The sequence below is a fragment of the Ascaphus truei genome, chromosome 7 (assembly GCF_040206685.1).
Source record: "Ascaphus truei isolate aAscTru1 chromosome 7, aAscTru1.hap1, whole genome shotgun sequence".
Lineage (NCBI taxonomy): Eukaryota > Metazoa > Chordata > Amphibia > Anura > Ascaphidae > Ascaphus > Ascaphus truei.
Genome location: NC_134489.1, coordinates 73,348,935 through 73,373,949, shown reverse-complemented (window position 1 = coordinate 73,373,949; position 25,015 = coordinate 73,348,935). Strand labels below are relative to the sequence as shown.

General features: G+C 39.9%; 2 protein-coding genes across 4 annotated transcripts in view; one reads left to right on the top strand and one right to left on the bottom strand.

The window, feature by feature from the left end:
• CIRSR (corepressor of RBPJ and splicing regulator) overlaps nt 1-19,961 on the bottom strand; it is a 31,875-nt gene extending 11,914 nt beyond the window's left edge. Inside the window, exons 1-7 of the mRNA XM_075609033.1 lie at nt 19,731-19,961; nt 18,581-18,675; nt 16,368-16,441; nt 14,944-14,954; nt 13,112-13,167; nt 11,877-11,925; nt 9,442-9,559 (exon numbers count right to left, since the gene is read on the bottom strand). Coding sequence (XP_075465148.1) covers nt 9,442-9,559; nt 11,877-11,925; nt 13,112-13,167; nt 14,944-14,954; nt 16,368-16,441; nt 18,581-18,675; nt 19,731-19,802 — 475 coding nt within the window. The 5' untranslated portion in view covers nt 19,803-19,961. The remainder of the gene's footprint in view (nt 1-9,441; nt 9,560-11,876; nt 11,926-13,111; nt 13,168-14,943; nt 14,955-16,367; nt 16,442-18,580; nt 18,676-19,730) is intronic.
• Nucleotides 19,962-20,239: 278 nt separating this feature from the next.
• Nucleotides 20,240-25,015, top strand: part of SCRN3 (secernin 3) — a 19,659-nt gene continuing 14,883 nt past the window's right edge. Inside the window, exons 1-3 of one of the 3 annotated variants that reach the window (XM_075609036.1) lie at nt 20,241-20,397; nt 20,607-20,644; nt 22,072-22,243. In XM_075609036.1, coding sequence (XP_075465151.1) covers nt 20,635-20,644; nt 22,072-22,243 — 182 coding nt within the window. In that variant the 5' untranslated portion in view covers nt 20,241-20,397; nt 20,607-20,634. Of the gene's footprint in view, nt 20,398-20,606; nt 20,645-20,703; nt 21,051-22,071; nt 22,244-25,015 lie in introns of those variants that run through there. The other 2 variants (XM_075609034.1, XM_075609035.1) reach the window with 2 other exon arrangements.

The following is a 25,015-nucleotide window of genomic DNA, read 5'->3' as shown; positions in this document are numbered from 1 at the left end:
AGGATGAGTACCTTATTCTGTAGGTATTTATAGGTGAATCTCTTAGCCATCTGGCCCACAGCGTATTGATGTACTGCTATTTGCATCATCTTCCGTTTACTTTTGTGTAGGAAGATTCTTTGGTTTGCCATTAGGGACTGGTCCTGGACTGTGTATACCATGCCCCTCTTTACAACATTATTTTAAAAGTATATATGTGATTAAAAGGTTTTTTAATGCATCAATCATATCACATTCACTGATCTGAGTGCATTCAAGGGGGAATCTTTTGTTTGTTTACATTTACCCTCATCCTCTTTTGCACCAGTATATGGTCTTACCTACTTGCCCACCATTCATTATTACTTTAGCTGATGCGGGAGCTCCCCCCTGCCCCTTCCCTTTTTCCCATCCCTTGATTTTTTAGTATATTGAGAACAGCTAAGTAAGATAATTCAATCGACTCCAAACTAAATCTATAAAGATTGCCTATCTACCCAATGGAATCTTGATAAATGGTGTGCAGTGTGTAGGTCTGAGTTAATCTCCAGCACACTCAATGTCAATAAGCACCTATAAGCACCGTAGCACATACTGAGGTCATAGATCCTATCCAGAACACCAAATACCCAAAATATAGTGACTCAAGATAGCAGAGATATTGTATCAGGACAAAATATTATTCCTAATATTATGTAAATATGATGCGGCTATTAATTACTGTTTGCGCCGAATAGTATATTCACATAAATATGGATCACTCCTAGTTAGTCAATGTTATAGCCGGGGCCCCAAAGGGCTAGTACGAGAGCACAACACATTCGTGCACCAACAGTGCTAGCTTCTGAGCTGATGCCGATAGCCACGGAGAAAAAAAACACAAAAGCACAGAGCAATCTCAGGGAAGTACAACACACCTGTATACAATGTCCTTGATTGTAAGTAATAGCGGCTGAAAAAGCATAATACATCCACACATAAACAGTGCTGGCTTCTAGCTTCTGAATTGTGACTAATAACCGCAGAGGGTAAATACAACGCCACAGCACACATATGCAACGTCAGTATGTTAAGACTAATAATGGCTAAGAAAGCCAGCATAAGAGTACAATATAACCGCACATATATAGTAGTGGCCACAGAGAACCAGTAATGGAAAGGAGAGTGCCTGTATGCAAGCCATTTGAGTCGGTCATCCCAGGAATCACCACTTTACATGAAGTGACATCCTTTTACCAACGTAAGTTTCGCACGTAACACGTGCTTCATCAGGAAGACTAAATGTGCATTACAGAAGTTTGAGAAGCTACTATTTTATTGCACGAGGCCAGAAATATTCTCCAGATGCAGAGATAAATGATTTAAGTGTTTTTGTGGACGCTAGACAAGTATAAACCAAATCTTTCCTTAGGCCCAACTTGGTTAAGGATGACTTTTCAATTTCCATATCGCCATGGAAAGGCTTTGTGGATTCGGATGGAGCAGTGGTCCTTAAGAAAGTAGATCTCGAACTACTGGGAGTTTCTATGGACCTGTCACTGTAACCTTGACAGGAGTGATCAGAATCACTGATGCCTTGCCTCTCTTTATATTCAAGAGAAATCTTTGGATTATTGGGAAAAGTGGAAATATATAGACTAGACCTGCTCCCCAAAAGATTTCCATTGTATCTAGTTATAGCACGCCTGGAGCTTTGGTTCTTATGCAATAAGCAAAGTTTTTTTGCTCGCCCATGTCATAAGACCTACTTCATGTTTCCCCCACAGTTGTCATATCTGAGGAAAAACCCTGGATGTATGCAGTAACTCCAGAGAAAATCTGTCTCCAGATTTCTGGACCTGGAATATGGATTGTGGACAATGCTCTGCCCACTCGAGCAGCTAGCTGTTTTTTTAAGGCAGCGGGGCTACGCGTGCCCCCTTCCTTGTTGATATATGCCACTGTAGTGACGTTGTCCAAGAAAATGCGCACTTGAGAATGACCGACATAGTGCTCATCACTGCCCTTAATGTTAAGATGTTTATTGGCAGTGACCTCTCTTTCTTGGACCAGGTTCCTTGAACATCTCATGCCTGCATGCATGCGCTCCCCAACCCTGAAGACTTGCATCTGTGGTTCAAAAAAATAAAAATAACTTTCCAGTGCTGAATCGCTAAGAGCTTTCCTCAAGGCTGCACTACAGTGGTGGACAAAGGCAAGCAATCTGTTTCCCCATACCACTTACATCTCCGCTCATGGTAAGAAGTTACCCTTGCATCCAGAGGTTTTGGAAATATCGTCAAGGGCTTCTCCGAAAAAGTCAGTTAAATGGAAGTGACTGCAATTTGTTTTTAGGATGCAACATTACATGAGCCATAGCACTCTTCTGGCCACAGTGGATTTAGTGGAAGATTGAGCTACAAGATGAAACATGTCTAAAAGGACCGCAGAGGAAATTTATGGCACGATTGAGTATAGCAATCTTCTTAATCTCCGTTTTCCTCAGAATCTAAATCTGACTCCAGCCTCTCGTTCAAGATTTTCACTGTTCTCCCTACACACACCATAGAAATGTCTAATCTCAATGAAGCTCCAATTAAGGAATTACATTTGAGAGCCGAGTCCATCATCTTATCCAGAACATCCCTAAATGGAGTCTTCCGTGAGAGCTTCGCCACAGCTGTGTCCACCTTACGGGTCATTGGGTAATTTCCTATATTTGTAAGGGGTACCACACACCCAATTCTGATCAGGTGGACGATAAATGTGAGGTGGGGGACCCAGACTCCACACAGGACAGCAAACGGCGGTCAACAGAGGTGAGGGATGGGAGGACCAGTCCCACTTTCAGACGGCCCTCCGGCAACCTAGACAACCTACTCCCTACTCTGCATTCTATGTGGCTCTATCTCATAGGACAAGAAGAAACAGGTGTTGAAGAGGAGGAGTCAATATACCACCGACGCAGGTTTCTTCTTGTCCTATCCCTAAGGGAGGAAGAGTACTATATAACCTCCCCCCCAATAGTTTTAGAGAGTCTCTTGTTTTCTTCTTTTCTCGTGTATAACTTTCTAATATATATATTTTTTTACACAATGTTAAAAACATTGTTTAATGTCGTCAACGCCAAACATTACCGATGCCGTAAAAATTAAAAGGGCATTATCCATATTAGCGTCATCATTCTACTGCATTTCTAGCAAAACAGTATGATGCATTTGTGGGAATAGTTAAAGTGCTCAAAATTATATTGCTACAAAATGCATGTCTTGAGGATCTCTTAAGCACAGATACCTTGTTGTTCAAGTTGCAGTACAATATAGGGGAAGCACATTTAAATATTTTTTTTAAATGTTAACATGGACATTTTTGTAACCTGAAGTTTTCACTGGGATTAATTCAAATTGGTGCCATGTGAGACTGTACCTTCAAACATTTCGTTTTAAACTGTTTCATTGGTGTTTTTTTTTTCTTCTTCTAATATCAAGCATACGGTTTCTGGGAGCATACTTTTTTTTGATGCACCTTTCATTTGACCAAAGACAGCGAGGAGAACCATGGAGGTCTTAAATTGTCATGTACAACACCATCTAGGTATAATTTCTTCTGCAAGGTCAAACAAAAGCGATCACAGAGCCTGAGAAGGATACAAGTTGTCCATAGCAACAAATCAATTTTGCCATTAGAATGCTCCACCATGAACAGTAAGAACCAAAAAGAGCAGAAGGGTCAGTGCTAAATGTTTGTTTGAAATGTCTGGCTCAATATATTTTTAAACTATATTTAACTCCTACATTCGTTTTGCTCGTATCGCCTGCGGATTCTTTTCAGCCGCTGCTTTATCTACCTACAGTGTAAGTCTCATCTTTCTCTATATGTTCAAGCCGACATCTATACAGCAGGCAAGAACACAAGACTGGTTGTATGCCTTGCTCTTCAAGGGGCTGGAAGGCTGCTTCGTCTTATGCTTCTGAGCTTTTCTATGGCCAAACCATCCTGTGGCGCTTCCCCATAAACCTTTTTCATCATTCTTATTCTCTGATATCTGCTTCTTCTGGGATCCAGGAAGGGCTTCGTCAAGAAGGACTTTCCTTTGACTCTTCATGCTGTTAGGTCACAGCCTTAGCCATACCCATGTGTATTTTTAGACCAAACCTAGTGCTTTGTCGTTCTTTAACTGTATTAAAAAACATTTTTTTTGACCCAGAAGAGGAATTACAGAGCGAGCAGAAAATACCAGTGTTTCAGGTTCACAGCTGCACATCTGAATATTAACATGATGCCTTATTACTACTTTTATGAGTAACTCTACACATTCAAGGCTTCTTCTACTTATAAAATGAAGATCTAGCAGAGTGGGCAATGAAGTTAACAAACCCCTGCACACGCACGCGCACACACCATCTCAAACAATTTATTTTTATGCATTCCCCTGATTTTATGCACATTCAGTGGCATAACACGTCAGAGCCATGAGTGATTTATATGAAGTTAGTGAGGACAGGCGACGAAGATTATATCTCTTCTATGACGAATAAAGATTTGAAACAAAGACAGAATCCTGGCAAATAGGTCAATTCAAATATGTCAATAAGAATTGAAATATGGTTTAATGCTATAATGCACACTAAGGTAGCAATACCATCTGATTTATTGTTATTTTTTTAATTGACTTGGTTTACATAATTTGAACAGACTATTTTCATTATTAGAACATCGCACTATTTCCCCAAGATAATGACCAGTGAAGGTACAAGGTTTAAAGCCGTCTCCTGGCAAAATAACATGGTCGCAAAATCTCACTGTATTCATGAGCCAATCGGAAGCAGAATGTTGCTTTGTGGCGGGATTGCCGCTTTTACAGATGTGAAAAAATAAGTTGATACAACTGGAACCAACACGTGTTTTGCACTATAAGCAAAATGATGATTAAAGAGTATGTAGGTAAACAAACAAAAAATGAAATAAAAATAATCTATTAACCCTTTGAGTGTCGGAGGGGTATGGGGCTAAAGTGCTAGACCCATCCGGTCATGTGATCACGGTCACTAAACGGCAGGGAAATTATTGCCACCCTACCATCCATCATCATCATCATCATCATCATCATAGATCGCATCCGGTGCTCCATGGGAGCGCAGGGCGTGATTGCCCATAGCAAAGAGAGCACTTCGTCATGAGGCACCCGAAGTGCCAGGCCCCGTGAGATAGTAATTCATAGTTTAAAACACTAACAATATATTGAACATTTATGTATATGCAAAATTTGCTAAGCACTTAATACATTCAAGGAATGAGAAGTGTTTACCAAGATAAGACAACAGAATATATCAATAGTACATAGCCAAATGTATTTAAAAATGAATACCAATTCCACATGCGAATCATATCCTTAAATATAGTTGCTGCACATTGGGGTGTGTTGAGGGCCAGTAATGTCGAGAGCATCTGTATATTTAAATAACATTTACTTAGAAATGGCACATAATGATGGATGAAGTCAAACAAACCATTTGTGATTTAGTCACACAGCACAATTGAGCACATTTATAGGTTACAAACAACAGTAGTAAATGGTACTTATTTCTATCGCTTTCTGCAATAGATAGATGTGTGTCACTAAGTGGGTGAAGTGGCTAAAAAAAATAATTTGTGGTAATGCGCTCGATTTACAAAAAAGAATTATAGAAAAAAACAACACGTATTAAAGATAGGGACAAAAGCTTTTGGGGCTGTATATTCGAAAGATGTACGCAATATCGATGCTGTAAAATTGTGATGGGGGAAATACTTTCTAAAATCAACCCCCTTATCTACAGATTCCTCAAGTGCCGGTATTGGTGAGTGACTGTATGGGAGATAACGCTGTACCGACAATCGATTTATCTGCCCATAAATTTGCAAAAGCAAAATACACATCTGCTTACACTGAGAAATCAGTCCTACCACTGGTTTTCAACGTTTTATTAATAAAAGTTCTGGTGATTACTAACAAAACCCCAATATCTTTGCCTTGTATAGAGTTGACATTGAACACACAGCCGTACAAGTTAGAGTTATAGAGAAAATAAATCCCGTCCTTTAAACAGAATACATTCTCACTGGAGAAACATGGACACAAACTGACATGCTTACAGTATATCACAGGGAGCCAGCAAAGAGTTCTGACCTGGGTCCTCCTCTCACTTTAGGAGGTCAGTAGCATTCACAGTGTGGAATGAATAAGCTTGTCCTAGATCTAGCTCTCTAGATGAGCATTTTAAGTGCTGTTTTTACTTTAACAGGACAGTCCTTGTAGGGTTTGCATTATTCCACATACAGGTCTTCAACTGCCTTGAAATTTTGCCATCTTGTGTTAACAGCAGAAATGGCCACAGTAACCAAGATGTGACATACATAATACATAGTCTAACACGATATGGATGAATTACTGTTATAAAAGCCATAACAATTATTTATAGGTTGTCTAACTCTTAATTTGACCATTATAATAACCATGTATAAATGTTGCATTGAAGGAGTGCTCAAGATCACATGTACTTTTTCTATATTGAATATGTTATACTTTTGTACTTTCTAAAATTAATAACTTCAGTTTGATTATATTTGAACAAGTATTCATTTGAGACATATCAGAAGTTTGTTCAAACATTTAAGGTTTAACTGCATTTCTTCTGTTATTCTATTTGTTATTGTAGATGTATGTTCCTAAAAACAAAATCATGCATATGCTGTATTTATATTATATATACACATGCTAGCTTTATTTAACTAGTGATATGCTTAGTAGGTAAAAACTGGACGACTAAGGTCTTAAAAACAAAAACAAAAAAACATTTTGGTGTTTAACTCATTTTTGTAAGTTTACATTGATAACCAAAAGAATGAGCAAAATCAAAGAAATAAGACACCAACAAGGATGTTCAAAAATAGAGAAATATTTTTTTAATATAATTGACACATTGTAGGAAAGCGATGGGTGTAGATAGAGCACAGCTCCAGACATCCTGCAATGTCAGGCAGGAAAACAAACCAGGCCACTCCGCAGTAGTATGAAATAAAAACTATATTTAATGCTAACTACACATACAGGGAAAAAAATAGGACAAAAAGAACGCACCTACGCGTTTCGTACAGGAGTACTTTATCAAGGTACTCCTGTACGAAACGCGTAGGTGCGTTCTTTTTGTCCTATTTTTTTCCCTGTATGTGTAGTTAGCATTAAATAGCATTAAATATAGTTTTTATTTCATACTACTGCGGAGTGGCCTGGTTTGTTTTCCTGCCTGACATTGCAGGATGTCTGGAGCTGTGCTCTATCTACACCCATCGCTTTCCTGTATCTACTAACGGATGGATTGCACGCTGAAGATCCTGAGAGTGCCCCCTGGACGGAGCAGGTAAAGTGCCATAGAGCCTTATTCAAATCCTGCTGTTCATGGACATTGTTCCTTCATTAATATACTGTTTGGGTGATTATTGTGTACATCCCTGTGGCTGTCTCAACTGACTCCACCTGTCACTTCCCCTACAGTTACTACGCAGCTTCATTGCATTTAATTGAGGGGCACTCCATTATCACTGGACTACCATATTATGGTTTTATTATGCTAATGTCTTATGTGGATATTTGTTCAACTTGAGCACCACATACACCACGTTTCCCCAATTGACACATTGTAGCCAGATATATAGAGATACACACAGATTATAGAGATATAGATATAGATATAACCAGTGGTTGACAAATCACCAAAAAATCTACTCGCCACAAAAAAAAAATCTACTCGCCACACAAAAAAATCTACTCGCCACCTAGTACCAAACGTGTGCTGCTTGGGCCAATATTTACTCGCCCGGGGGTTAAATCCACTCGCCCGGGGCGAGCAAGTGTATAGGTTTGTCGAACACTGGATATAACACACAATAATACACATGTAAACAAACCTAAAGATACAATAAAGGATAATACCTTACCAAAAAAGTTATGGAAAGATTTTGTTTACATTCATATTATTCTGTACAATTACATGCATGTGCATAATGATTTAAGTACTTTTGACCGTGATCTTACTACAATGTATCATTTATATTGAATATATTTTTCTATTTTTGAACATCCTTGTTGGCATCTTATTTCTTTGACAGATTTGCTCATTCTTTTGGCTATTCGTTTTATTATGTTGGAAATTAGAGATACCATCTGAGTAATTGTCATATTATAGCTGCATTTACGTAAAATGTGTTTAGTTCCCACACATTACCAAGTGGGGACCAAGTAATGTTATAATTTTACTTTTTATGTAAGTTTATATTGACCATGTTTGGAAAAACTGTAACAAGGCATTTAAAGAGTTTTAATGCATTTTATTTCCTCCAATATCCTATCTTCTTTCCTTTGTGGTTCTTTAATAAGAGTGGGGAGTTCATAAAACTGATTACTTTAAGCAAAGTTCCCGCAGTTGATGAAAGGAAACAAATAAGTCTTCTATATTTTAACAATGCATTAGAAAAACTTTATACATGTTTTAATTACAGCTCAACCCCGTTATAGAGCGATCCGCTACAATGTGGATCCGCTTATAACGCGGTCTGAGCGTGGCTCCCGATTTTAAAACGCCTCCAAGTTTTTTTTTTAAACTATAACATTCAATGCTTTATTGTTAACGGACACATACATACACCCCTACACCAATAATTTTACCATACAATGCAGGAATCGAACCTATGACCCTTCATACACTGGTAGCATTCTCTAGCTGCTACACCATAGGATTGATGTGATGTCATTGACTCTATAAACAAACGTAACTTCTACTGCATAGTACTGCCTTTCAGTACTGTGCAGTAGAAGTTAAGTTTGTTTATAGAGTCAATGACATCAACCCTGTGGTGTTGCAGCTAGAGAATGCTACTAGTGTATGAAAGGTCATAGGTTCGATTCCTGCATGGTATGGTAAAATTATTAGTGTAGGGGGGAGCTGTGTGTGTATGTATGTGTGCCTGTTAGCAATAAAGCATTCAATGTTATAAAAAAAAAACCTTGGAGATGTGTGCCGCGCACTTGGATGCACCGGGTAAGTCCTCGCGTGGCGGCAATTTCGCGATCCCGGTTATAACGCGGTCTCATGTGTACCCCGAGCACCACGTTATAACGGGGTTCAGTTGTACTTGCTCCCCTATTCATTCAAGTAAATTGGGCTTAAAGAAACAATTTGCTCTACTCATAAAAAAGTATGTTACTTTTCCCCATTGCAAAGTCATTTTGTTGCTTTTAGCAATCCCACCTTTTCTAGGTTCTGTCGTTGAAGTCTCGAGATATCAGTTGATGAAACTTTGCTAACAAGGCTACAATGGCATTGCAGCATATTGAATAGGAACCTTAGGTCAAATCAAAACATATAGCTGTCATTTATTCAATTCAATCCCAAGTGGGACCTCATCATCAATATATGTTTAAAGAGAGCAGTTTGGGAGGCTTACCTGATCCATCTGCGGTAACTGAACTTGCATTAATCCCAGAAAGGCCAAACAATGGGCATTCTCGGTCTGTGTTCACATGACCCCATTTGTGGCATTTAATACACCTCACATTGCGAACCTGTGAATGTGGTTGGATTAAAAAAAAAACACAACACTAGTTATAGAACAAACATGAGTTATTAATGCAGGAATTCATCGTCACAATATCTAAACCAGTAGTGGGCAACTCCAGTCCTCAAAGGCAACCACACAGGTCAGGTTTTCAGGATATCCTTGATTCAGGACAGGCAACTCAATCAATCAGTATCTGCATCAGCCCAGGTGGCTGTGCTGGGATAGACTTAAAACCTGACCGGGTGGGAGGGCAGGTGGGGGACTTGTGGACTGGTGTTGCACAGCACTGATCTAAACATTCAGTCTCACAGGTATAGTCTCACTTAAGGCCAAACTGAGAAAATGGCGTGTTAATGGGATAAGCGCTGGTTATTGATGGGGGAAACGCTCCAAAAAGGAGGCAACATTTCCAAAATCTGCCCAATTATGTATTAGCCATGCCATGTCCTTTTGCTCATTTCCTGTGGAGCATTGAACATGATTTTAACAGCAGTAACTGCGACTTGCGGTGGCCCCTGTGACACTCAACGGGTTAAACAATTTATTAATGCCTGTCCTCCTTAGAAAAATGCAATTACTGCTAAGGTAAAAGTTGTACTTATTTGATTCCTGTGAGTGAGATATATATAGATAGATATATTTTATTATTATTTTTTTTTAATTGCCCAAGGTCCTCTGTATTTCTTATCTTATCTGGTAATGATTACATAATTACTTTACAAAGAAGAAACAGGAGAACTGAAAATAGACCCATAGTTGCCCTGTATTCAATAAGCTGTGTAACCACCTCCATGTGCTGGAGGAGATTTTAGTCCCATTCATTTGAAGAAGCTGGTCTCTTCTCCAGCACGGAGAAGATTTATTTGGTTCATATTGAATAGAGCATATACGACTCAGAAATAATCTTCTAGTGAAAGAGTAGCTACAGGTTGTAAAAACCTCAAAGCATTTACATACGGTGGAAACACACATTTTCAAAAGTTGTGAAAATGTACATTATTATCTTAGCATACAATGCTTCCGCTGCAGCTAGGGGGTCTGGGTAATGACAGGCAAATGAGCACTGTCACATGTTGCTCCTTGTCCATTTTACCATGGACCCCAATAAGATTATTATAGAGCTTCCTCAGCACAGCCTGGGCTAAAAGGTGTATGGCCAGTAAACCTACTCACAGACAGCGGTTTGAACCTTTTGGGTCTCAGTGTAAAGTTGGATACTGGCTATGCAGAACTTTAAGTTGTCAATGCCAATAGTTCATTAGTTCTTAAGAGGGATTGTCTCTTTAATAGGTTATTTGATATACGCATACCCATTATAGTCAGATTACTTTCCCATTGGGGCTTTTTCTTGCATTTAAGCATTGGTCATTGGCAGTGTTCGACAAACCTATACATTTGCTCGCCCCAGGCGAGTGGATTTAACCCCCGGGCGAGTAAATATTGGCCCAAGCAGCACACGTTTGGTACTAGGTGGCGAGTAGATTTTTTTGTGTGGCGAGTAGATTTTTTTGTGTGGCGAGTAGATTTTTTGGTGATTTGTCAACCACTGGTCATTGGGATTAAACTCATCTAAACTATAATAATTATTAGTTGAATTGCGTTGCAAGTCAGACTGTGTATGAAATATAAAAGCATACATCTCTAAAATGCTGCAGCACTGATAATAGGGGGAAATATTTACAATGGCAAATATTAAAAGCACCCTAAATACATGGTTTGGAGTAAAATCTGATACTGCTCATTGCTCAGCCGTATATCATAGAAATACTGTACAAGTCCAGTCACAGATCATTCTGAAAATGTGTGGAGTAGACATACACGGTTTCCATTCATATTCTGCAGTACAACAAGATATAGTTACAATTTGGATCAAAGCAATATTTACACGTGAAAATGGTGTGCATATTTAAGAACATTTTTATAGCAAGCTAAAAAATTTGTGACTTCTATATACAATGCTGGTATGACTACAGGGCCAATATACTGTGCACTAGGAATTTGGTGCTTAGTCTAGATCAGTTGACAACATTTGCAGTGGACTTCAATGGGGAATTACATCTGAAAACCCAGATGAGCCGCTTCGGACGATATAGAATAAGTCCCTTTGTATATGCAAGTACGCCTCTTCACTTCAACAGTATCCATGTATTTGAATGGGGCAAACATTGGTAGGTGGAAATAGAAAATGGCTTCACAGTAAAATAAATAGGGGCTTGAATGGTTTGCATCAGCGTGCCAACATTTGATCATGTGTATGTTATGTCATATGACCAGCAATTCAGGATATGTTGGAGCTTTAGAAATAATGGTATTACACTTACCTGGATACCAAAGGGCTGATCTCTGATGCTCATGTCATCCTTAGCATACCTGTAACAACATAACATGCTTGTTTAAAGCAGCAACATCCATTTGCAATCCCACTTGAGCTAGATATTTCTGAGTGACTGCCACAAAGCAGCCCTGGGTGTTTCACTTGTCCAACTTTGTTTTAGGATGATTTAAATAAAAGGTATTTTTCATCATTTTGTTTATCTGGTCTCCCGAAACAATCAGTTCCGGCCGTGCAGAATCTCTAACTATGCCCGAGCTGTGAAGCACCGCTGGGCGGACACACACGGACACACACACACCTTTAGAGTTATGAAATAAGTAGGAGGGCAAAAAGTTCCACAACGGGTACAAGGGTCTGTCAGGCTCAGTGATAAAGTACCATTTGTGCAAAGAACTCCAAGCACAATAGGTTTAAGGAGAATTACAAGCAGTTAGGAGATGAAGCCCCACAGATAGTCACCCCCAGGCCTCCTGTTTGTTTTTTTCCTCCTTTGGAAAAAAGGTAGAAACAAAAACTAAAAAAAAAAACCACACACACACACACACACACACACACTTTGCCTACTAAAAGACCTATATCAGGGTTGCCAACTCCAGTCCTCAAGGGCCACCAACAGCACAGATATTGGGGATATCCCTGCTTCAGCACAAGTGGCTCAATCAATCAACAACTGAGCCACTGACTGGGGGGGAGGTTATCATCACACCCTCTTTGCATCTAGAAGAGGTGCAGGGGTACTGTAACATGGATCTGGCAGAAGTGAGGTGGCACCAACACATGCTATGAACACAACTGCTCAATCGTAGCATGACGCAACTCCCATATCTGCTATGAACACAACTGCTCAATCGTAGCATGACGCAACTCCCATATCCTCAAACTGCAAAATCAGACGAGGCAGGCCATATTCCGCTGCACAGCAAGAGTACATCCAAAGCTATTTTAAGAAGTCATGTAAGGATTATTTTTTTTGTTTAAATGGCATGCATTATCTCTGTAAATCAGGCTGCTTGGCATGCCCAAAACACCTGCGTCATGTGACTAATTGCACCTCCATTTAATAACTCTGGCTCTTTATGCTACTTTTAGATACTACACCTTCCTTTCTTTGCATTATTGGCCACATTTAAATGCCTGGCTCCATGGAATGCTAACATTTGCCAACAATCTGCTCTACATTTAGCAATCACAATTCAAGGCTACAGAAAAAAAAGCGCTTACTTTTCTCGAGGGGCTACTTTCTGCCATTCAAATTTGTATTCGGTGGTCTCTCCCTCCTGCAGGAAAGCAAACACAACACATTCAATATCTATTTTTAAAGTGCGCTGCAATTGCAGAGATAAAATTGAACAAAGACGCTCAAAGGTCAATGCTGCAAAATCAGAAAAAATGTTTTTAAATCATTTTGGGAAAGTAGGCAAGTTTGATCAACCTCTATAAAATAAAGTTATTCCTTACCTTCTCCACCAGAAACAAAAGTCAAACCCACCTCAACCTTGAAGTTCTAATAAGTATAACCTTTAAACAAACAAATATGTTTAACCTCAATCAACTAGTTTTAAAAGAGCAATCCAAGCAATATCCTATATGTGTGTGTTTTTTTTTTAATAAATGAGTTCTGTAGTATTAGATAACACTTACATTTATTTTTTTTAAATTCAACTCTGACATTTTTAATGATATTTAATATAATGAAAAAAAAGGGGGAGAAATCAGTCCGCTCACCTCAATGTTTGAAAGGGTTCAATGTTTTAGTGTTAGTGTTAATCCACAAAAGGTGCAAGGGAGGAGAAATTATGGGTATACACAAATGATCCCTAGAGATCAGAAAGATCCTCCTAAAAGTTGCACTCAGAGTGCTATAGTATAATGTTTGAGGACAACAATGGTCTAACAGTTATTTACGGTGTTGGCTGTCGGATAGACATAGGATCAATTGATATGTTAAAAACAAAAATAATAAAATTTTATTTTCATCAAAAACCATCAAATAATCCAAAAAATCAAGTGACTCGATGTACACATTGAGTCACTTGATTTTTTTGATGAAATAAAATTATTATTATTTTTGTTTTTAACATATCAATTGATCCGATGTCTATCCGACAGCCAACACCGTAAATAACTGTTGGACCATTGTTGTCCTCAAACATTATACTATAGCACTCGGAGTGCAACTTTTAGGAGGCTCTTTCTGATCTCTAGGGATCATTTGTGTATTTTATGTAATGGCATCTTTTCATTTCAATAGCAGGCTGTAAACACACCTGTCCAGCAGTGCAATATATTTGCAACACTGTGCGGGGTTTGCGATCATTTGTTGCCAATATACCCAGGAGTTTGAGCTGCAAACTGTAACAATAGATAATGTTACCTTAGTAAAATAAGAATTAATTTTAGCTGCTGAGTTACACTGACTGAAAGATTGATTGAAACTCAGACAGTCATTTAGTGAACCCTGGGAAGCAGGATCTTTGCTGATAGATTACGGGAGAACGGATCGATCGGCACCTTAAGGTAATTAGTTTTCAATAAAGGTAATCAAAGGATAGATATGGTTAAATGTGTTTGTGTGTGTGTGTATGTGTGTGTACACACACACACTATTTTTTTTAATAAAGTGCCGCATGGACTGCCTGTTTATTAACAGATCACGGATGACTTGAGGCTTCCTATTAGATCCTGTGCCATGGAAGATTTGAACCACCATATTGTGTGCCCAGTCGGGGCTGCAACTGGCATAACCAAAAAAACATATCAGGAAGCAGGGGGTCCCCAGAACTGAAATTAATATGGTTTCGCTCCGGAGACCCCCCTGCTTCAAGCCTAATAATAATTTTAGTAAAAACCCTAGGCAGAAATGCCCCCTTTAATGATGAGAGATTTTGACTTCTCCCCTGAACATTGCGCTTCATATCAGGATAATGAATACCTGTAAACTAGTGCTGCTGTAACACAAATAAGCCACAGTACTTGGCTTTCACAATAAGAAATTCTACTTTAGCTGGCGTTAAGAGAAACGTATGTTAAAGGTGAACAGAAATGTCAATTACCTCTTTTATTTCTTGATTGATGATCCAAAGAGAAGATGAAATAAAAACAGAATGATTAATGCAAGTCTGAAATGTAGCGATATATTAAGGTGCACTGGCAAAATTAGAGGATAATATGCAGCATTTATGGATACTCACAGTTAAATATGCTACTTTACAAAACCAAGTTTAAATGTCATCGTCCATTGCCAGACGAAAAGGTCTTAAAATAATCTATTTAAGACAGATTCATCTTTATTTGAAGCATTTCCTTCTATGTTCAAGCACTGAGAAACACTTGTGTTTCTAAATCCCTTCCACAAGCATAATCAAGAGAATTGCCCAGGAGAGATCTCGGCACCCTATCTTTAGAAGGACCTACCTTACATTTTACAGATAACTTTCCTAAACAGCCAAGAAAAAAAAAAGAAAAGGGGGGGGGGGGGGGGAGAGATTTGGGGTACAAGGAAAAGATAAGATGTATTCCTTACAACAAAAAAAAAAAAGAAAAGTTCACCAAATCTAAAATATATAGGAAGATTGATATTCATACTATATAAAAAGGTGCTCATGGGAATATATAAATGTATCTAAGACAATCTGTAGTGTTTAATCAGAAATAATTAAGTGAAAGGTACATACACACATTACAATTTTGAGTCGCCAAATAACATTTTACCGACAAGACTCTGGGCAGACTGTAGTGTTTGATTCCAGCCGCAGCTACTTATGTCAATATTATTATATTGCATTCAGTTATTTAAATATAAAAGGACTAGAACAACAACAAAAGTTAACATGTTTCCATTCTAGCACGATGAAATACCATATTTGGGCCTGAAACGTATTTTTATTTATTGATATGTTCTTTTAAAATTAAAAGGCATTTGAATTTCACCAGCAGATGCTGTAGTTGGTGTGAATACTGTAACTGGGAGTGCTATTGGATGTGCAGTCTCCCTTTTTGTTTTGTTGTCTATATCAGAAGTGTGGGTACACTTGAGACAAGCACCCCAAGCGAAGAAGATGTTGAAATTGCCTTATTTATTGTTTTGCTCAGATATCAGGTGATTCCACCTTTCTTTTCTCCATTAGTGGGAAGGAGCACGGGACAACTGATACATTTGGAAATCTATTTTGTTCTCCCTAGAGACATTTTATTTTTAGTTTGTATACACAAACACTGTGATACACTTTTTTCATATCTATATATGCTTAGTGGGAATTGCATCGGTTTTCACATTTGTAAAATTGAACACCCATTTTGTTAGTTATATAGGGGAGAACTGAATCCCTTCACATCACTAGATAGGTTTAATTTAGTGAGAATTAATTTATGTTTATGTATTAATAGAGTAGCGCTTGAGGCAGTTATTGTATTTTTATTCGTGTACATATCATGTACTGTTGCTTTCGTTTGATACAGGATGACACTAGCTTGTTACCTTTCTCAGCTCCAGGGGGCGCCTCATACATGAAATTCAGTCCATTCTTTACTCGCTCGTCACCCATAAGCAATCTAAAAGAAAATCACGGCACAAGATTTAAGGTGGACACAGTTTTTAAATGGTCGTGTTAAGTAGAAGGTTTTAAATGTTCCAACTTATAGCCACCAATATATTTCCCTACAACACAGATTAATTGTAGGTTGACACATGTTCCAAAAGATCAACATGTGAATGTACCCACAAGTGGTATTTTTATTTGCTGTACACTTTACGTTGGAGGGGTTTGTCCATTTTTTAACCCAGGCAGTGGGGAAAAGCTGTGTAATACGGAAAGCATATAGGGGTCTATGTTAGCATGGATAAGAAGAAAAAGACGACACTGAGTGCTCATTTGCATGCCATTACCCAGAATCCCTGGTTGCAACGGAAGCATTGTATGCCAAGAGATGATGGGGAAAGGCAGCTTTGTAGCCCTGTTTGGGACATGTGAATGTGCTCACAAGTGGTATTTTTATTTGTTGTACACAAAGGATCAATAAGAATTATTTATAGAAACAACCTTTAGTAAAGAATTCAACAGATTAAACCGGCTTCTTTCAACAAATCTAACTAAAAGCAAAGGTTTGGTCGCTTTTATTTTTGGGGAAATTAATTACAAGCTGAATTTCTTAGAGGCCTCTAAATGGGGAAGTGTTTGTCAATACAGTGTTTTCTTTACCCGTAGCCCACCCTTGTGGAGAGGGAGTCAGAGGGGGTCTCTGGCTGTGGAAACTCTTGTTGAACACACAAGGCAGCAGCCAGAAGAAATTCAACCCCTCCTAAGTTAGTGCATAGGAAATGGAAAGAGGTTATGGAGTATCTATATCCACAACAGTGTGCTTTACGGAAAGATTGGAGCCCCCACAAAACAGTTTGAGTGACTGCTTCCCAACCCCACCTGTAGGATATTCAGAAGACAGTAAAGCCCTAATCTAAGCCAGGGGGGCGCAAACTTTTTTCCCTGCGCCCCCCTGCCGGCTGTCCCCTCACTCCCGCGCCCCCCTCCCAACCCCAACTTACCCGTGCTCCGGCGTAATGACGTCACGTTGCCATAGCAACGTGACATGACCTCGCAGCGTCATTTTGACGGCCCGTTGCCATGGCGACACAGGGAGGAAGCCGCCGGAGCCATGGTAAGTTAGGTTTACAGAGGCCCTGCAGCTCCCCCGGCACTTAATTTAAGTGCCTTCGGGAAGCGCGCGGGGCCTCTGTAAACCCCGCGTCCCCCGTCGGCAGTGTCGCGCCCCACAGTTTGCGTACCGCTGATCTAAGCGATCACAGATGCTGTTCAAACATCTGCTCTCTTTACGTTCTACTCTCATGCTTACTTATCATTAAACCAAAAACACATGCAGCAACCAGACCCCCATGAGCTAATAAACGGTTCTGAACCAGCGATAAGATAAAATGATGTATGAATACCCACTACCTGTCATATAATCGAGTAAGAAAATGGGCTATTTATGAGTGGAATACAGGGCCATATTTACTTTACGGCAGGGGTAGCCAAGTCCACCAAGAGCCACCAACAGGTAAGGTTTTCAGGATATCCCTTCAGCACAGGTGTCTCAATCAGTAGTGCAATCTTCGACGGAGCCACCTGTGCTGAAACAGGAATATCCTGAAAACCTGACCTGTTAGTGGCCCTTGCGGATTGACCTTGGTCACCCCTGCTTTACAGACCATTAACTCAAATGGGTTGTGAGTTATCTTCCAGCACCTGCAGATGTCTTCCAGCATATAACTGCTTAGTAACCCATAATGGTTACAAATACTGTCACGAAAAAGCACACACATTTATAGTGATCTGTCTGATTTGGTAGGAACATAAGAGAAATAGTATTAATATGTTTAGAAGGATCAAACTATTAGCTCACTTTAACATTATGTGAAAGTGGGCTTTTAATAAAATGAATGCTATGAAACATGATGTTTACATTATACTGTAGGCAGCACATCTTTATTTTATGATCATTTTTCAAGATGAGATATTGCAAATAGATAAGGTTTGTTTTTTTTTCTATGTGCTCCATCAAATATTTATTTCATACCAACATTTTCTTTAAAAAAAAAAATTATATATTAAATAGAAGAAATATTTATTAGTGTAACAATCTTCTGTTCCCTGGGGTTACAATCTCAGTGAAGCAAAATAAAAGTTTTTAGCTCACCTGTTGTCATAGGAGTCTTGTTCTTTGACATACTGTTGCATAAGATCCTCTTGCTTTTTCTTATCATATGATATTTTCTGTTCAGCCATCCAAACCTTCCAAAAATAAAAACATTTCTATTAGTTTAAACAAAACCATAACATAAATTAAGGCTAGGTCACATTTAACAAGACTAATGCACTTGTAGTGTGCAAACACGCACTAGTAACATCCTCCCTACCATTATTGGTACTCTGAGCATTCTACATATATTCCAACCCATGAACAGCAAAATGGCACATAATAGGCAATACACAACAGCCCAGGGCTTGCTAGTTTTTAGCTGATTCACTAAACACTGCAACTCCAAAGGGATAATAAGCCATACCAAATTCACAGCTTTCCCCTTAAAAATCTATTTTTCATTTATAAACATACAGAAATAAATATGCACACCTACAAATAAATATACATACTGTACTTATATAACTAGATAATAATGTAAGCAATACATTTGGGGTCACAATCTTTGCCAATGTATTGTTGTTGTGATAGTGTGGGCAACACAATACTAATATTACTATTATTTTTAGTGCAATTGTGTGGGGTGCGGAGAGGAGGAGAAGAGAGCCTGTGTGATCAGACAAAAAAATCCATATGTGTGTGATATAATTAATACTGGGGTTGAATGTTGATTGTTAGGCTTTTTCTGAACCCTTTCTGTTTTCTAGTTTTTTTTTTTTTCTGTTATATTTTGTATCATCATAAATCCTTACCTAAAGCTAGGTTTTTACAGTAAATATATGAATACGTTTTAATATACGAAGGGTTTCTGGCACCTTTGCTCCTGATAAAAGCACCCCCTACATTATTTATCGCTTTGTAAACTTATTTTTTTGCGTTACAACTTTTCCATCGGAAACGGTAAGGAATACAAAAAGTAAAATTGGGTAGGGGGGTGTGGATGAGCTGGTCTTCACACTTTACAACACACTTGTCAGAACGGCAGGCATTAACAGATACATACAGTATTAAAAAAAATGAAATTAACGGTCTCCTCAAGAAAGAATACATATTGGGTTATAACATCTCCTCCAAAATGATTATGTTCATATTGTATGGGCTGGACACACCTGGGGATGCTCTCATCCACCACATATTGCCCCCTCACCTTCTTGATGTTGCATTTAGAGGCAGGATGGAAATCCTTCTTGCACATGAAGTTGGCGAATGACTTCCCCATTGCTACCGACAAACTCCAGGCAGCGCCACGGAGATCAGACGGGGGAGGGGAGTCCTGTGATCCCGCTACGACCAAGGGAAGGCAGGAACCAACACAGCCCTACTAGCCACCAGCAGCTCTCTGGCAACAGCAACACTTCCGGGTGCGCGGGTTGCACGGACGTGCGTCACAGAACATGCATACGTGCCTACAGATTCAGTTCCAGGGGCGTGCCCGCGCTGGCTGCGTCACTACTGGGCTAGGCTTGGAACGCAGCAGGCAGCGGTTACCGTGGTGACGTATGTTGAGATGTTTATTGGACACTGAACAGATATCTTATTATTTACACGATTGAAAACCGAAATGGCTAAACAACTTTGTATATGCGTCGCTATGTTAATGGCAGCTGGGTGCGTTTCAAACGTCGACGTGGAGGGGGAGCCAGAACGAGTCTCGGAACGCGCGTTCGGAACACGTCATCGGTTGTCGTAGGTCGCGGGGTGGAAGAGAGCGCTGCCAGCCTCAGTATGGCGGTGGTGTAATTGCTTGTTCAGACATACAGTATAACCCTGCATCTGGCTCTGGGACGTGTTAAGGCAGTGAGACGCTCTGTAGGGTATGCATTGTCGCTTCAATGCTGTGCACACATTTCTTGCAGCGAGGGGGTTAACTTCAAACTTAATTTTCAATAAAAAAAGAAAATAATTGCCACTATTATACTACTACTATACTGTGCATGCTATGTCTTGTATGTAATGTATACCCTGTTCACTTATGTAACTATTTGTAACCATGTATTATTTGTCATCTTAACTCTATGCCCAGGACATACTTGAAAGCGAGAGGTAACTCAATGTATTATGGTAAAACATTTTATAAATAATACAAAACTAACATATCGGGATGGATTGCACTAATCAAAATCAATAGTGGGCCACATATACAGTAAAATACAAACAGCGTTATAATATACATAGATACATACTTTATTTTACTAGACCGTTAATAATCACTTCCCATGTACCTCAGCTATAAAATAAAAAAAAAAAACCCCAGTCTCCCTTTGTGTATAAATAAGTCACACTTTGTAAGGTCCTGGAGAAGTGTAGCTGTGTCAGAGATTGATACATCTTAATTAAACCGCCACACAGTCCATCAAATAATATATTGTAATGTAATATACAGAACTTTCCAAACCTGTTTTCTTTTTTAAGTGTACTGAAACAACACAGATGAAAGGAAGCATTTCTAACGCATGCAGGCAGAACGGTTGTTACACTGTTTATTACTAAGATTTTACTTATTACATATGGGTTGTTGCCTCTCTGATAGTAAGATCATACTGTTTAAAATCCTTGTGCGATTATGCAACATTTAGGAAATGACTTGTGGAAGTCAGGAGGTGGAGCACGTCTGACTTTTAGAAATCCTTTATCAACTGGTTGATAGTTCTACTAACCCTATTCATTTGCAATATGTCTCTTCCCCCATCTCCATTGTAAGCTGAACTGATTGATGTATATCGATGGCTAAAGGAATATTTAATTGTGACAATTGTGTGGAAAATTATTTGCTCGATATAATAATACTGCTGGCAGGACAGCTGAGATATGTGCGAATGCAATTTTGATTTGACACACTGCATCATTTTCTTTGTGTGGCTGAGAACTATAAGAAGGTTGTTAAACAATTTATTTGATGTTAGTAATTGGTTAGCAGTTGATGGAGTTACTTGCATTATACTGTGTGCAGTTCGTCTACTATTTTCTATTGTATTGTCTATCTTTATTTATATAGCGCCAATAATGTACATAGCGCTTCACAGTAGTTCCAGAACACCCAGATTATAAAAAGGGAAAAAACTTTGGCGCAAAGTACCTTAATATATTCACACTAAGGGCCTTATACTATGTACACCAAAGCGACTGTTCGGGCCATTTCCTTCCAAAAATCCCTATAGACTTCAACAGGGATTTGTGGCCGAAAACTACTCGAACGGCCGCTTCTGCGTCTTACCCCCCATTAGAGGTTCTAAAAATTACTCTCTTTGGCCCCTACTCAATATGGTGAGAAGTTGGTTAATGTACAGTTAATAATAGACTATGTAACCCTTCCATTCATTTGAAATAAATAGATGTTGCTCTCCGTTTTGTTGCACAATTGAATTGCTTCCAGATCTCCTCCAATAGAGGGCGTGCGATTTGCTGAATGTTGCATTTTTTGCCTACACCAAATATAAATAAATTATTAAACCTAAACAAGTCACTCAACTAATACTTCTTGCTTGCAGGTCATCTTGAGTCAACATGGAACCTCGCTCTTGTGACACGTTTGTTGCCCTTCCACCTGCAACGATTGGCAACCAAGTTATTTTTGGGAAGAATTCAGACAGGCTCAGTGATGAAGTGCAAGAGATTGTTTACTTTCCTGAAAAATGTTCCAGGCCAGGAGAGAAACTGGAGGTGAGAATATGATCCACCTCCACGTGGATCTTTTTAGCTCCTTTTCATGCATAGCTGTGCCATGTTGATGAGCCACTCGCTACCATTGATGCCAATGGCTCGTAAATGCATATAGTAGATAAATAGAAGCAATACAGCATACAAAGTAATATTTATTCTAAATTCATATCACAGAGTTAAATTTTTAACCCAACAGGACCAAGTATACATAAAGAAAATGGTGTTTTATTGAAGAAAACACAATATTGTGCACTTGAAGTTTCAGTCCCCAGGGAAACTCCTGAAGAAGTTCTCTTGGGAATACAACTTTGAACAATTATGGTGTTGGTGCTTTAATAAATCCCACTAAAATGGGTTACGCCATGGGCGGCTTGTCATAGTTAATGATCAGTTGATTACAGTATCTCTGTTATATCACTGGGATTCTTGCATGATTTAGGACACTTGAGGTTGTGTTTTCGTTTATCTGCATTTTGTATTCTAAGGTAAAATTATTAGTAGATTCATATCATTGTATCATAGAAAGCTACAACAAATGAACTTGTTCACTGCATTGTGCTGCTCCTGTTCATAGGCATGGATGATATCTGGTTTGTTTACAAGCTGTTTTTCTTCTGTTCATCAACGCAACATTGTGTCAGTTCCTTGTACAATATAATCTTTAGCGACCACAGAATTTACACTGGCTGTGGAAAGCATAGCTAAGAAATTAGAATGTCACCCCAACACTAGATAAGTAAAGTTACTTATACTTGAGGGTGTAAAAGGCAAACAGTCAGTAATTCTCACCAGAAAATCTGACTGTGAAAGGACATTATTCATCCTGCACTTAGAAACAAAGCACAACATAGATACATCTGTCTACAACTTAAAGTAGATAAAAACACTAATATGTCAGCACACCTAAAACAATTGTGGCAAACAATTTAACCATCTGACGTAATATAGTGCGCTTGCTTGCTCCGCCGTGCGCGCGACACTTATAATTGGCTGTGTCCAGGCCTGGCGTGCTATATTTCAGACGCCCGCGCGCGCACACAATCACAGCCAATACGTGAAAATTAATATTTTCGCGCTGCTACCGCTCCACATGACCCTGCCAAGCCAATTACAGCGCGTCTGGGTTAGACTGGGGGGGTTCCCGGGGGCAGGAGGAGCAGGGCAAGTTCTTATTTTAAAAAGGGGTTCTCTCATTCACCTGGCATCAACCTTTTGAGAGGGGGGGTGTCTATGAAGTGCTTTGCCACAACTTTTTCACAGCCCCCACCCCTGACCCAAAACAGCTGCAGTATCCGACACCTGTACATGTAGGTAGGTGTGAGATGGGTTCAAACCGCTTCTGAGAAAAGTATCTACAGTTATTTTCTTCACATATGTATGCATGAAGTCATCGAATGATTTTATTCAAGGTGCTAATATGTGCTAATGTATTTAGTTACAAAAACCATGAAGTCAAGACAGGTTTCACTGTAGAGACTGTGCTGTGCAGATTGAGCTTGTGGTTGTGTGTGAAGCCGGGTATGACGTCATTGCCACGCCCACCTGTCGTGCACAGCACAGCACAGACCTGTACACACACAAACTGTGCTTCACGTGCATGGGTGCGCCAACTATAAAACAAGCCTTAGCCCTCGGATAGGGTGGCGCTGAGCGGGTGTTCACACTCACGCTGGCCGCGATGAAACACATTGCGGCAATGTGTGTGGCCAGCGTGAGCAAGCGCCTGCGTCGCTCGGCGGTTAGAGCAAGCAAATTTGATTTTGCTGCTCGCAAGCGCGTCACGTGAGCGGTTCGTCCAATGAGGGCGAACCAGCTCCGTGACGTCGTGGCCGTGCCCCCAGGCGAGCCACAAATCGCCCGGCCGCAGCCTGGGGGCTGATCCAGGCTGAGAGGGAGCACGCATGTGTGCTCGCGCCCAGCGCGATAAAACACATTGCGACTGTGTTTGACCAGTGTGCCCGTGAGCGCTCAGCTGCTTGCCCTGGTCACGTGTGCGGTTCAGCCAATGAAGGCGAACTGCTCACATGACGTCACGGGCACACACCCCTGCGCACGCAACTACGCTGGACACAAATCACCCCTGCTCTCACGGCAGGGAGCACAAGCGAGAGCGCGCTCGCTCCCAGCCTGGCTGCGGCCTTATACAAATCTCACCATGCTAGAAGCAAATATTTGCCTTTTTTTGATTTTCTGAAAATGTATCACAAATTGCATTTCTTAGGGACTTCTGAATAAGGAAGTATTTATCCATCAGGGGTTTTCTTTACCCACACTATTCTTATCAGAGAGCCAATAAAGATAATGGAAGGTTGATTTTGAGGTGCTCTGTCTGTGCAAACTCTTGCTGAACACACAGTGACATCAGAGAGCCACCACAAGCTTTCTTGGAGCCTAGGACTAGATTCCACCAGGCCCCCGTGTTGTTGAGTAGGGGGAGAAACGGGATTTGCTGACATTCAGTGAGGAGGGGGGGATACCTTGGCTCAAGGGTCTGCAATCGGGGCGAAAAAAATAATTTGGGGTGGCGGTTGCTGAGGCCCCGCGCTCTGCCCCAAGGCATTTAAATGAAATGCCGGGGGACTGCACGAGGCCTCTACAACTCAACTTACAAATGACACAGCAGGGTCATCCCGCAGCGTAATGTGATGCCCATCGCCATGTTTACGTGGCGTGAAATGCTGGCAAAAAAAGGTACGGAGGGCACGAGCACTGGTGGGAGTAGGCAGGGGGACGCAGCTTCAAATGTTTGTGCACCCCTGCCTTAGCTGTTGG